Source organism: Phaseolus vulgaris, unplaced genomic scaffold, assembly GCF_000499845.2.
Source record: "Phaseolus vulgaris cultivar G19833 unplaced genomic scaffold, P. vulgaris v2.0 scaffold_785, whole genome shotgun sequence".
Taxonomy (NCBI): domain Eukaryota; kingdom Viridiplantae; phylum Streptophyta; class Magnoliopsida; order Fabales; family Fabaceae; genus Phaseolus; species Phaseolus vulgaris.
The window spans coordinates 1-14393 of record NW_027174321.1 but is presented as its reverse complement, the minus strand read 5'-3'; the positions used below and the strand labels follow the sequence as shown (position 1 = coordinate 14393).

At 47.5% G+C, this 14393-nt stretch overlaps 3 protein-coding genes and 1 long non-coding RNA gene across 4 annotated transcripts; 2 read left to right on the top strand and 2 right to left on the bottom strand.

Annotated features, from left to right (window-relative positions):
* Nucleotides 1–4373: 4373 nt before the first annotated feature.
* Nucleotides 4374–5664, top strand: LOC137817700 (uncharacterized). Its single transcript, XR_011082011.1, has 3 exons — nucleotides 4374–4971; nucleotides 5060–5340; nucleotides 5449–5664. It is a non-coding gene; the product is annotated as an uncharacterized lncRNA (long non-coding RNA).
* Nucleotides 5665–6282: 618 nt separating this feature from the next.
* LOC137817702 (uncharacterized) lies at nucleotides 6283–7185 on the top strand. Its single transcript, XM_068620946.1, has 2 exons — nucleotides 6283–6577; nucleotides 6734–7185. Exons 1-2 carry the CDS (start codon nucleotides 6283–6285, stop codon nucleotides 7183–7185), a joined length of 747 nt encoding a protein of 248 aa, XP_068477047.1.
* A 4691-nt stretch (nucleotides 7186–11876) lies between these two features.
* Nucleotides 11877–12560, bottom strand: LOC137817701 (uncharacterized). Its single transcript, XM_068620945.1, has one exon. It carries the CDS (start codon nucleotides 12558–12560, stop codon nucleotides 11877–11879), a length of 684 nt encoding a protein of 227 aa, XP_068477046.1.
* Nucleotides 12561–12611: 51 nt separating this feature from the next.
* Nucleotides 12612–14192, bottom strand: LOC137817699 (pistil-specific extensin-like protein). The gene is made up of 2 exons (XM_068620944.1): nucleotides 13907–14192; nucleotides 12612–13156 (listed from the first exon to the last, which is right to left on the bottom strand). Exons 1-2 carry the CDS (start codon nucleotides 14190–14192, stop codon nucleotides 12612–12614), a joined length of 831 nt encoding a protein of 276 aa, XP_068477045.1.
* Nucleotides 14193–14393: the final 201 nt, after the last annotated feature.

Below are 14393 nucleotides of genomic sequence, written 5' to 3'. Positions count from 1 at the left end.
TTGTTCCGTGTTAGGTCGTCTTATGGGTGCAGCTAATCGAAGTTACTCTAAGTATTCCATGTTCGATCGTCTTATGGGTGTGGCTAATCATAGTAACTGTATTTGTTCCGAGTTAGGCCATCTTACGGGTGAGGCTTACTGGAGTAACTGTAACTGGTCTAAGTTAGATTTTATATTGGGTACAGCTAATCGAAGTAGTTATAACTGTTCCGAGTTAGGTCGTCTTATGGGTGCGGCTAATCGGAGTAAGTGTAACTATTCCGAGTTAGGCATTCTTGTGAGTGCGGATAATCAAAGTATTGTAACTTTTCTAAGTTAGGTCTTCTTTAGGGTGCGACCCATCAAAATAACTGTATGTGTTCCAAGTTAGGTTGTCTTATGGGTGGCGCTAATCGGAGTAAAATTAACTATTATGAGTTAGGTCGTCTTATGGGAGTGACAAATCAAACTAATAGTAACTATTTCGAGTTCTGTCGTCTTATGGGTGTGGGTAATCGGAGTAACTGTAATTGTTCTGTGTTAGGTCGTCTTATGGGTGCGACTAATCGAAGTAATTGTATGTATTCTAAGTTCGGTCGTCTTGTGGGTGCGGCTAATCATATTTGTTCCGAGTTAGGCCGTCCTACAGGTGTGGCTAATCGAATTAACTGTAATTATTCTAAGTAAGGTCATTAGGCTATCTTATGGGTGCAGCTAATCGGACTAACTGTAATTGTTCCGTGTTAGGTCGTCTTATGGGTGTGACTACTCATATTTGTTCCGAGTTAGGTTGTCTTACGAGTGGGGCTAATCGGATTAACTTTAACTATTCTAAGTAAGGTCGTCTTATGGGTTCGCCTAATCGACGCAAGTGTAACTTTTCCGAGTTCGGTTGTCTTTTGGGTGCGGCTAATCAGAGTAATTGTATCTGCTCTGAGTTAGGCCTTCTTATGGGTACGACTAATCAGAGTAATTGTAACTATTCTAAGTTAGGTCGTCTTATGGGTGAGGCTAATCGAAGTAACTGTAAATGTTTCGAGTTTAATCGCCTTATTGGAGTGGCTAATCGGGGTAACTTTAACTGTTCCGAGATTGGCTGTCTTGTGGGTGCGGTTAATAAGAGTTGTAAGAATTGATGGCTTAAACAAGAGAGGGGGGGGGTGAATTGTTTATAAATTTTTTTCGCAAAGATTGAATAAGAATGAACCTTTATCAAACAGTCACATATAAGAAATTAAGGAAAGTAATCAAACAATGATACATAAATTGTTTACAAAATTTTAACCGATTGAAAATGCATTTTAATCGGTTGTTTATATATGATCCGGTCGGTCATCGGTAGTCGATGACGTCAGCAGCAGATAACCACGTGGACCACCCGCAGGGTGACACGTGGATCAGGTGGCGGAGAAATCAGGGAGGAGATCACCCGGTATGGTGATCGGTGGTCAGTAACCGAGTGGCCACCGACAGATCAGTTCCAAGATAAACACCCGGGGGAGAACGCGAGAAGCAATAGAGCACCGATCATTCATCGGGTGCATGGTCATCGGGGTTTCATGTTACACGCAGTTAAACTGGGACTGAGATTCCCAGCGAGAGCGTTACGCATGGACCTCACATGATCATACCTCAGAGAAAGAGGAGCTCCTCGCCGGTAGAATCGTGCACGAGAGTGGCCTGAGGGAGTTAGTAAACCATTCAGTGATTAGTGACTCTCTTAACCCATTACGTGTCTGACATCGTGAAGGGGAAATCGTGTATGCAGAGAGCAATGCTTGGTGAGTGTGCCTAGTCCAGCCACACCTGGCGTTCTCCTGGGAGTGTTCGATTTACCCAGATGGAAGAAGCGCGCTAAGTTACTCCGCAAGGGAATAACTTAGGCGCACAAAGAGATGCGCTAAGAGCCCTTCAGGTAGTGGCACGTGTACGGTTAGATGTGAGTTGCATGCCTCCACGTGGCAGCATCTGAAAGGGGCGCGGCCAAGATAAAGGTGCACTCCGTGTCGTGAAAGGTACACACAGAAAACGCAGACACCCACGTCTTCACTGATTGTGGTACGTTTTCGCACAAAAGCATAACAGAATTCTGACACACGCAGAGAATAGCGTAGCAGAATTCTGTTAGGCACAGACACAGAGAGAGAATAAAAAGAGAGAATCAGAGAGAGATAGATACACATTATTTTTTTTGGTGATTATGTGACCTAACTTGAGCGTCGGAGTTCAAACGGCCGCCAGAGGCGCTGTCTGTGTGTTTTGCAGGTTGCGTTTGAAGTTCCTGGAGAAGGTTCTACGAGCACTCTTGCGGATAGCACAGTTGCATAGGCGGGGTAAGGAAGCGACAAAGCGATTCCTCCACGTTGGAGTTGGCGACAGGATCATTTGGTGCCCACCGTGGGGCCCATGTGAATCGTGGTCCCTAGGGGTGGCAAAACGGGGCGGGCCGCGCGGGCCGGCCCGCAGCCCGCACCAAAAAACGCGGGGCGGGTTCCCTTTTCTGACCCGCCAACCCACTTAAGCCCGCCCCGCATAACCCGTGGCCCGTGCGGGCTTACGACGGGGCGGGGCGGGCTGACCCGCCAACCCGCTTATGTGAAAACTGATGTGTGTTGTGCATGTGCTGCTCTGCTGGTGCCCTTTTTTTTTCCCCCAAATTCATTCACACACATTCAATTTGAAACCCTAAAAAATACAAACAGCAAGCATCTGCAACCGCAAAGCTGCCGTCATGCCTCTCTTCCTCCACGAACACCATTGTTTGTTTTCGCCGTCCTCCACCGCCCCGCCAGTCGCTGCCATTCTTCCTCCACGAACACCACTGTTTCGCCGTCCTCTACCGCCAGTCGCTGCCATTCTTCCTCCACGAACACCACTGCTTTCGCCGTCCTCCACCGCCAGTCGCTGCCATTCTTCCTCCACGAACACCACCGTTAGTTTTCGTCGTCCTCCACCGGCAACACCAATCTGCGACCGTCGCCTCCACCACTGTCAATTTTCGTCGTCCTCCATCGCCAACACCAATCTGCGACTATCGCCCTCCACCACCGTCTTCCTCCAGGTTCTATCTCTTCCTCCTTAACCTTCCACCATCTGCAACTGCCATTTTTACTCATGAGAATTTTTTTTTTCCATTACTTTTTTTCTGCAGTTTTAGGATTTTAGTCATTCAAGATTTGTGGAGCAACAACTTGTTTGTATTTGTTATCGTATTGGCTTTGTAGGTGACAACTTTCTGCTTTGGGGTAATTTTTAAATTCTACATCATGTTGGTTATGTTGCATTTATCTCTTTGTATCTATGGTTATATTTAGATAGGTTCTTATGTTTATGCTATTAATTAATCAGGATCTTAATTTTGAAATTGGAATGGCTGAAGAAGAGGATATTAATATTCCCGAATGTGAAAATGAAATTGAGAAAGATGATTTTGAAAATCAATCTGAAACTGTTGAAGGTGACAAAAAGAAAAGGGATAAGACTACCACCTCTAATTGTTGGAAGTACTTTACTAAGATTGGGGTGGATAAAGATGGAAAAGAAAGGGCAAGGTGCAATAGTTGCAATAGAATATATCTAACTGGTGGAAGAAAATATGGCACTTCTCATTTAAATCGTCATATTATGAAATGTGATAAAAGAAAAACTGAAGATGTGGGTCAAATGATTTTAGATATGCAGGGAAAGTTGAAAGGAAAAAAGATAGATCAAGTTGTTCATCGTGAATTGTTGTCTAATCTAGTTATTAGACATAATTTGCCTTATAAATTTGTTGAGTATCCCGAACTTAGGACTTGGATAAGCTACTTGTGTCCTGATGCAATTATGATTTCTAGGAACACTGTTAAGGCTGATATTGGGAGAATGTATATAAAAGAAAAGACAGTGCTTAAGGAATTGCTTGTTTCTATTCCTAGTAGGATATGCTTAACTTCTGATTTATGGACATCTATTAATACTGAAGGTTTCATATCATTGACTGCTCATTTTGTTGACCTAAATTGGAAGTTAAATAGCAAGCTACTCAACTTTTGTCATATGCCGCCCCCCCATACAGGTTTTGAGTTGTCTAAGAAAATTTATGATTTTTTACAAGATTGGGGATTAGAGAAAAAAATATTTTCTATCACTTTGGATAATGCTTCTACTAATGATGTTCTCCAAAATACTCTAAGAAGCCAACTTCTTTTACAAAACGGTTTGATATGTGGTGGTGAATTCTTTCATGTTCGTTGTTGTGCACATATATTAAATTTAATTGTTCAAGAAGGACTAAAGGTGCTTGGTGAGGCTTTGAACCAAATTAGAAATAGGATCAAATATGTGAGGGGTTCAGAGAGTAGAATGGTGAAATTCAAACAATGTCTGGAAAAGTTTAGTGATATTGATGCATCATGTGGTTTGTGTCTTGATGTCCCTACAAGGTGGAACTCAACTTACTTGATGCTTCAAAGTGCTCTTAAATATCAACGTGTTTTTGGAAGTTTGCACTTGGTTGATGAATCTTATAAATATTGCCCTTCAGAGGAAGATTGGCAGAGAGCAGAAAAAATTTGTAAGTTCTTGTTACCCTTTTATGATATCACTACCTTGATTTCTGCTACAAGTTATCCAACTTCCAACTTGTATTTTTTACAAGTTTGGAAAATTCAAAGCTTGTTGATAGAAAATGTGAAAGATGAAGATGCACTAATTAAGAATATGGCTGAATTGATGATAGTCAAATTTCAAAAATATTGGGATGAATATAGTGTTGTACTTGCATTTGGTGCAATTTTAGACCCAAGGATGAAGTTAGAAACATTGAGTTTTTGCTTTGAAAAAATTGATTCATTGACTTGGGAGTTGAAATTGGAAAACATCAAGCAAAAATTATACAAACTTTTTGCCGAATATTCTAGCAAAGGTTTGAGAGCAACAACATCAAATACTCTAAAGTGTAAGCAAGGACAATCTTCATCCCCATCTACTTCTAAACCAAGTCTTTTTTATGTAAGTTGCTTACTTGAATGTACTTCAGTTCATTTTTTAGTTTTTGTTGTACTTGCCCCATGTTACTAACTTATTACATCTATAATAGGAATTAAAAATGCGCAAGCTTCAAGTAGCTAATCAAAGTGGAAAAACACAACTTGACACTTATTTGAATGAGCCAACTTTGGATTTTGATTTTTTGGAGCATATGGATGTGTTAGAGTGGTGGAAAAATAATAGTCAACGTTTTTCGGATAACCACAGTTGCATCAGAATCTGCATTTAGCATTGGTTCTCGAATTCTTAACAAGTATAGGAATTCTCTTTTGCCTGAAAATGTGGAAGCAATTATTTGTACTTCTAGTTGGAAGCATGGATTTTCTGAAGGTAATTTATTTATTTTAACCAATTCTATTGTTATTGTATTATTTTTGGAAGCATGGATTTTTTGAGGGTAAATTCATTCTTTCATTGTCATTGTTCAAATGTATGCAGATGATGGAAAAGATTATAATTATCAAAAAGTAGAAGATGAAAGCTCTTCTAAGGTTGCATCTAATGTTCTTGAAGTGGAAGAAGATGACATAATAGCAACTGCATAACAAGTGTTTGATGTGATAACTGCTCTTGATTGTTAATTGTTGCTTATTTATTCAGTGTTGTTTTTGAGTTCATCAAATCTCTTGTAAACTATTGATGATGTGTATTTGTTTTTTGGCCACCTTATACAATCAATTTCAGAATTTGTGAGGAGTATTTGTTTGTCATACTTTCTAGTACACCGCAGGTTGGATTAATTCATAATTTCATATTACATCTATATATAATATTTTATTTATAAAAGTTATGCGGGCCAGCCCGCAAGCCCGCGGGCCAGCCCGCATGCGGGGCGGGTCACGAAAACTGGCCCGCATTTTGCGGGCCAAAGCGGGGCGGGCCAGCCCGCTTTGCCACCCCTAGTGGTCCCATCCACACCAAAGTTTCTGAATTTTCTCAAAGTTTTGCTGAGTTTTTGCTGAGAAAATGAGGAGAACAAGACAAACATCACCTGTGCCATCTGCTGAGGAAGGAGCTGTGACAATGGCGTAGGTCCTGGAGATGATGCGTGCGCTGCAGGACAGTGTCGCAGCGTCGAGAGTTGAACAAGAGAAGATGCAGGCGGAGTTGGCTGCATCGCAGAGTAGGAATGATGAGCTGAATCGCGTTAATGAGGAGCTGAGAAGGACGTTACAGACGTAGAAGGAACGCGCAGTTGGAGAAGGGATGTCAATGCCACCATCGCCTCCGAGAGCGTTCCCTATGCCATTCTCCCCTGAAATCATGCAAACCATGGTACCTCCCAACCTAGTGGGAGTGAAGGCGTCGTTCACAGGGGTAGAAGATCCAGAAGCGCATCTGACGGCGTTCCACACTCAGATGATGTTGTCTGGGGGCTCAGATGCCGTGTATTGCAAGATGTTCATGAGTACATTGAGTGGAATCGCCATGGAATGGTTCGTGAGTCTGCCAGAGGGTCATATCACGTCCTTCCATCAGTTTTCGAAGCTTTTCACTGAGCAGTACATCGTTAACAGAGCACCTTCAATGGTGTCGTACGATCTGTTCGATGTACGCCAATATCAAGGTGAGTCGCTGAAAGACTACCTCAACCGCTTCGGAGCACAAGTGGTTAGATTGCCCAGCAAGGACGAGGATATGTTGGTGCATGCGTTTAAAAAGGGAGTGCTGCCTGGTCCCTTCAGTGAGTCGCTCATCAGTAGCCATCCCAGCACCTTTGCAGAGATCCGGCGACGCGCGGTGGCACACATAGTGGCAGAGACAGAGGTTTCTGAGAAAAGAGGAAGTGTTGCACCGCTGAAGCCGCGTGGAGGACAGGGGAAGCAACAACAGCACACGAGGGTGCATGAGGCAAAGGAGGGAAAGAAGGTGCAGGGGAAACCTCGCCCTTATGCACCCAGGAAGGACCAGGGCAGGGGGCGTGCAAGGGAGAATAATGCACCCCCAAGATACGATTTCATGGTAGGGTTGGCGGATCTGATCGCCCTTCCTGCCATAGCCGCGAGACTCCGAGTACCAGAGGAGACAGACAAGGTACTAGGGAGGAAAAAGAACGAGTGGTGTGAGTTTCACCAAGCCTTTGGTCACACACTCCACTCCTGCTTGGCGTTGGGACACCAGCTGGCGGAGTTGGTGAAGTCTGGGTTCCTGGCAGATTACCTGCGGGAGGCGTAGGGTGATCGCGCATCGGGGGCCCAGGCAGGAGAACAGCAGCATGAAATCCCTGTGCATGGGGAGGTGCAGACGATTGCGGGGGGCTTCTCCGGTGGGGGATGCACCGCATCACAAAGAAGAAGGTATGCTCGATCGGTAATGGCCGTGGACTCGGTGGACGAGGGCCATTTCCCCGAGGTAGATATCACTTTCAAGAAAGCTGATCTACGGGACGTTATACCGCACGACAACGATCCTGTGGTCATCTCCCTCATCACAGCAGGAAGGAGAGTGCACAGAGTGCTCGTGGACCAAGGGAGATCGGCAGACGTCATGTTCTGGCCGATGTTCAACAAGTTGCAGCTGTCCCCCGATCAACTAAGGCCGTATACCGGATGTCTTTACGGCTTTGCAGGGGATCAGGTAGAGGTGCGGGGGTACATTGAGCTGAGGACGACGTTCACCGATGGAAAAACAGCCCGCACCGAAAAGATAAGGTACTTGGTGGTGAACGCCCCTTCTGCGTACAACATCTTGCTGGGAAGGCCAACACTCAATAGGTTGGGTGCTGTGCCATCGACGAGGCACATGAAGCTGAAGCTGCCGTCGATGGAGGGGACCGTAATAACCATCAAGTCAGATCAGGCTGAGGCTAGGCGCTGTTATATGAACAGCCTCAGACAGAAAAGGAGCATATGCCATGTCACCTCAACACCACCACCAGGTGTGCTCGAAGAGCGATCGGTGGTTAGGGGAACGCGTGGCGATCAGGAGATGGAGGCTGCTACGCTGGGAGGGCTCCCAGGTAGCTCAGGTGGAAGCAGAGGAGGAGGGCATGATCACTCCTCGCGAGTCAGGGATCGCGAGGGCGGTCATCGCCAGCGAGAGAAGACCCCACCCAGCTGAGGGGTGGGTAGAAGTAGATATAAAGGGGAAAAAGTTCAAGTTGGGAGGATCGCTCGGCGAAGAAGAACGAGGGCTGATCGCCGGGGTGATCGAGAAGCACATGGGCGCGTTCGCATGGTCAGCATCTGACATGCCAGGAATCGACCCTGACTTCCTTTGCCATCGCCTGTCGATGGATCCTAAAGTCTGACCTGTGCGTCAGAGGCGAAGGAAGTTCAACGAAGAGAAGAGGAAAGTTATCCACAACGAAGCGCAAAAGCTCCTGGCCGCAGGGCACATCAGGGAGATCCAGTACCTAGAGTGGCTAGCGAACGTGGTACTGGTTCAGAAGCCAAACGGCAAGTGGAGGATGTGCGTGGACTTCCCTGACCTCAACAAGGCATGCCCCAAAGATTCCTACCCTCTACCCAGTATAGACGCTCTGGTGGATAGCGCATCAGGGGGGAAGCTACTCAGTTTCTTGGATGCATTCTCAGGATACAACCAGATCAGAATGCACCCCAGGGATGAATGCAAGACAGCATTCATGACTGAACGGTCTTGCTACTGCTACAAGGTAATGCCGTTCGGGCTGAAGAATGCGGGGGCTACCTATCAGCGACTTATGGATAGGGTGCTCTCGCCTATGCTCAGAAGAAACGTGCATGCATATGTAGATGACATGGTGGTCACATCCCGAGAGAAGGAGCATCACGTGGCCGATCTGGAGGAATTATTCACCACCATCGCCAGGTACAGGTTGAAGCTCAACCCTGAGAAATGTATTTTCGGCGTGGAGGCAGGGAAGTTCTTGGGTTTCCTCCTGACAGAGCGTGGAATCGAGGCTAATCCAGAGAAATGCGCAGCAATCGTGGCAATGAGGAGTCCAACGACGGTGAAGGAGGTGCAACAACTCACCGGTCGGCTGGCAGCATTATCCTGGTTTATGTCCGCTGGAGGGGAGAAAGGTCATCCGTACTTCCAGTGTCTTAAGCGCAACAGCAGATTCCTCTGGACACAGGAGTGCGAGGAAGCCTTCATCAAGTTGAAGGAGTACCTGGCAAGCCCACCGGTCTTGCGTAAACCACAAGTGGGCACCCCTCTTCATCTATACTTTGCTGTGACGGAGAGAGCAGTCAGTTCAGTCCTGGTGCAAGAGCAAGATCAGGTCCAGAGGCCTGTGTACTTTGTGAGTAAGGTACTGCAAGGCCCTGAAACAAGGTACCAAGCCCTCGAGAAGGCTGCCCTGACGGTAGTATTTTCAGCAAGAAGACTCAGGCATTATTTCCACAGCTTCACAGTGGTGGTAATGACAGATCTGCCCATCGAAAAGGTGCTAAAGAAACCAGACGTAGCGGGAAGGATGGTCAAGTGGGCGGTGGAATTGTCAGAGTTCGACATTCAGTACGAGCCCCGATGACCGATAAAGGGGCAGGTGTTCGCCGACTTTGTGGTCAAGCTGTCGTCGGTCACGACACCTTCAGAAGGGTTAGACTTCCGATGGGTATTATCAGTGGATGGCTCTTCCAATCAGCAGGGGAGCGGCGCTGGGATCATTTTGGAAGGCCCGAACGGAGTGCTGATCGAGCAGTCCCTCCGCTTTGCCTTCAAAGCTAGCAACAATCAGGCGGAGTATGAAGCCCTGATCGCAGGAATGTTGCTAGCAAGAGAAATGGGAGCAAGAAGTCTGGTTGCCAAGAGTGACTCTTTGCTAGTCACCGGGCAAGTTACAGGGGAGTTCCAGGCGAAAGATCCCCAGATGGCAGCTTACCTGGAATACGTACGGCTCCTGAAGACGTCCTTCACCGAGTTTGAACTAATTCATGTGCCGAGAGAGCAAAATGCCAGAGCAGACCTGCTTGCCAAGCTGGCCAGCTCAGGCAAGGGGGGAAAACAGAGGATCGTCATTCAGGAAACCTTGAAGGTACCGCGAGCGTTCGTGTCAGAAAACCAGGTACTTCAAGTGTACAATTCGAGGAGTTGAAGTCCATCCATAGCCCATGGCCATTTCACACATGGGGAATCGACATCCTAGGACCCTTTCCCCTGGCGATAAGGCAGATGAAGTTCCTCATCGTGGCCATCGAGTATTTCACCAAGTGGGTGGAGGCAGAACCAGTCGCGCACATCACCGCACAGAAAGTCGAGCACTTTGTCTGGAAGAACATTGTCTGCTGTTTCGGAGTACCCAATAGGCTGGTCTCCGACAATGGCACCCAGTTCACAAGTCATCAGCTAAGGAAGATGTGCGAGGAGTTAAAGATACAACAGGTTTTCGCCTCGGTGGAACACCCACAAACCAATGGGCAGGTGGAGTCAGCCAACCGAGTACTGCTCAGGGGGCTGAAGCGAAGACTAGAGAAAGCTAAAGGAAAATGGGCAGAGGAGGTCCCTAGAATCGTATGGTCCTACCATACCACTTCACAGTCCAGCACCCATGAGACACCCTTTAGCCTTGTCTACGGGACAGATGCTATGATTCCCGTGGAGATATAGGAGAGCTCCCCCAGGTTTTTGAATTTCATTGCCGAAGAATCCAACGAAGAGCGAAAGGTGAATCTCGACCTACTGGACGAAGTGCGAGAAGAAGCCAGAGTTAGTGCTGAAGCCGTCAAGAGAAGAGTAGAACGGAGGCACAACTCCAAGGTGAGGCTCAGGTGCTTCCAGGAAGGTGATCTGGTGATGAGAAAGGCGCATAAGAATGAGATGGAAAACAAGTTGTTTCCAAAGTGGACAGGTCCATACAGAGTGGTTGAGGCATTAGAGAATGGAGCTTATCGGCTGGAAACTCTGGAGGGAGGAGCAATCCCCAGAACGTGGAACGCCACCCACTTGAAATTTTATTTCAGTTAAGTTGTAAAGTAGTTGCGTTCTCGCGCTAAAGACACAATTAGTGTATAAAATGAAAACAGTTGAACAGATAAGGGGGCACTCTTTTCCCTAAGGAGGGTTTTTAACGAGGCCACCCAATGAAAAGATTATCAGCATATCAAGTGTGCGAGAGTTTTCGAGTTAAAATCCTCCTCGCCCCAGGCGCGAGTGTAGGTGATCGGTTAGGCCTTATTCGCCCTAGGCGCGAATATGGGCGCTAATCTAAGTCCTCCTCACCCCAGGTGTGAGTGCAAGCGACTAGGGTTCGAAAAGCCAGGGGTGCTAGTAAGACCAAAAGAGGGAAAGGAAGGATTTCGACAAACGTCCTTACCCACTTGGCATATACCAATATTGGCCCAGTAAAGCCCTTAGTTTAAACCCTTCTCACCCCAGGAGTGATGAAGGGAAAGAACGACCCGATCCGCTCAAGGTTGATGACCTTGGGGAAGATAAGAGGGGCTATCGAGAAACACTCTTCTTCCCCCAATCAAGGCATCACTTCTGACGATCGATGTCAAAGTCCTCTATGCACTTAGCGCTAGAGCGACGAAGAAGCAAGGTGAAGACCGAAGAACGATGACTGATGAGTTGTCGGTGGATGCTAGTGCGTAGTGCCTTGTCGGAGGAAGCTTTTCCAAACAAGTTCTTACACAACAAGCCGAAGCAGCCAGGCTATGCCTAGTCAGTTGTCTAGCACGAAGCTATGCATAAGAACTGTTAAAGACAAAGCTAAGGGAGTAGTTAGTCGTGATCAAGGTAGAGGCCAAGATCAAAGAGTACAGATCGCGCTAAACCTAAGCTAGTTAACAGTTAGTCGTGTGCAAAAAGAAAGGTGAAGCTTAAGAAGGTACGAGAGAAGAAGCATATAGCTGAAACAAGTATGTATTCACACCAAAGGTTTACACAAGTTTCAAGTACAGGAATTATGCAGAAATATGAAATGACAAGAAGAAAACTTAAGAAGGAGGAATGAGCTTGCCATCTACCACTTCGTGGTAGATGCTGAACTGCGATTGGTCCACGTCAGGAAGAACGCAACGAATCTGCTCGAATGCCAACTCGAACTCATCAGCAAGGGCGTCAGCACCCACGTTCATAAGTTCGGCGTTGTCAGCTTCCAGCTTTTGCTTTGACGTCTCCAAGGCGTTCTTCTCAATGGTGAGGGAAGCAATGGAAGAGGCAGCTTCTCCCAGTTTGCCCTTTGCTTTGGCAAGCTCGACCTTTATCGCAGAAAGCTCGTCCACTGCCTTCTCAAGTTTCCTCCCCCCTTTAGTGGCCTCCTCCTTGGTGGACTTGAGATCCCCCGCTAGTTGTGAGTTCAGTTGGCGTAGGAAGGAAGTCTCAGCCTCCAAGTTGATTACCTTGCTCCTCAGCTCCACCACTTCGCTGTCCAGAGCGTTGACAGCTTGTCCCATCAAAATCTCAGTCTTGATGGTCTCTTGGACCTGCGATAGGTACTCTTTCCTGGACTTCTCCACCATGTCCCTCATCAGGTCTACGGACCCTTGGGCAGCCTCAAAGTCACTCTGCAGTGACTCCTTGTCGTGCTCAAGCTCCTTGATCCTCTTCTCCAGGACTAATTGCTTGCGGTGCTGGGTGGAAAACTCTAGGGAAAGCACTATCTGCTTGGCCAAGTGCATGTCCACCTCCTGCCCACTCCACTCGAGAAGCTCACGGTTGCGTATGAAATGTCAGACCAAGGCAATGACCCGACTGAAATTCTCATTGCTAGCGCCAGAGCTGCTTGGCTGTGAGCTGACCTCACCACCTTCAGCAATAGCAGCAGAGGTTGGCGGTGGTGGTGATGCAGGAAGTCTTGAGAGACCCCCTGAATGGGCATAATCATTCCCAGCAGGAGGAGTGGGTTGACCAATAGCTTGGCCCGCTGGGGGTGCAGGTGGAAGTGATGTTGGAGACAGAGTTTGAGGCGTCGGAGATGGTAGGCGCTGAGGGGAGGGAGAGAAAGTTGGTGCTGAGGCAGGTTGGGTAGGAGGAGGTGGGGGTGAACCCTCCTCGATCTGTACCACTTCAATTTCCTCAGGCCTGAGAGACGAAGCCCCCCCAACCTCTTGGTGTTTCTTCTTGCGATGTATGAGAGGAGATCCAAAACTCTCCTCCTCGGTTGAGTGGGTAGGATCAGCAGCGACCGCCACAGTTGTGGGAAAGGCCTTTACTAGCCTTCTTCTTTTCTTCTCTGGCTCGAGGCCTTCAGCTGGCGCGACCGAGAGAGGGGGAGCTGCAATGGGGAAGCTTCAGTAATGCCCTCCTCCTATCTTTCCCTGAAGTCATGTCTGCATCAAGGGTAAAAAGAAGAGTTAGATGGCATAATTATGCAAGTTGATAAAATGTTATGCAAGTATGCATGAGGGTGTGCAAGTATTCTAAGGGGTGCAGGAAGAAGAACCTACCTATGTACTTCTTCAGAGACACCACGTCAAACTCGTGTTTGATGAGAAGGGCCGAGTTATATTTGTTGGGTTTAATCTTCAACAATATTTTGCCCCTAGGAGCAACCTACACAGCTCGCGCTCGTAGGGGGCCATGGCTTCAAGGCCCCGGGGTTTCTTAAACTCGACTCCAGGAACCCAATAGAGGGGAAACCCCTCGAGCAGCGTTGGGCTTTGCTGAGTAGCAGAGATCATGTAGAACCTGCCCTTCCAATCTTTGAACGATTGCTGGTACAGGCCCAAGATCACTCGTCCAGCAACTCCATTCAGGCTGACCCATGACCTATCCCCAGGGTTCTTCGCCTCGAAGAAATGTAGGAAGACGTCTACTGAGGCGTTGTGCCCAAAGTAGTTGCAGAGGATCTCGAATGCCCGTATGAAAGCCCAGGCATTCGGGTGGAGTTGGCAAGGGGCTACGTTCAGCTCCATCATCAGCTCCTTCTCAAAGAAGGTGAAGGGCAAGCGCAACTTCAACCTTTTGAAGATGGCGGAATATATGAAGGTGAAGGGCACCCCATTGGTAGCCCTATCGTCCACACAGATTGGCATCCCTCGAGGAGGAATGCGTATACGAACGTTGAAGTCGTTCTCCCTGTCGATGGCGCAAGAGGGCTCATCAGGGTCGTTGCTCAGAAGGGTCTTGAGATGGCCTTTAGGTAGTTGAGTGGAAGTTTCGGCCAGCAATGCCAGGGGAGCCCAGTCGTAGACCTTGGCATAGTCCTGATAGGGAGCTGCATCAGGTGGAGGTGACGCTGGTGCACTTGCTGAAGGCTGTGCACCAGAGGAGGAGGCAACGATGCGAGCAGTTTGCTTCAAGCGAGCCATTGCGAGGTAACTGCAATGGAGGAAAGAAAAGGTCAGATGAACGGAAGAAGAGGGAATGATGAATGGTTCGGTGAAAAACAGAGGAAGGGAAGAAGAAAGAAAGGTCCAGGCGAAGAAGAGGAAGAGGGAGAAGTAGAAAGCGAAGTGAGAAACGCAAAAAACCCTAGCGCGGGTTGAGAAGAAGAAAAACAGAGAAGATGA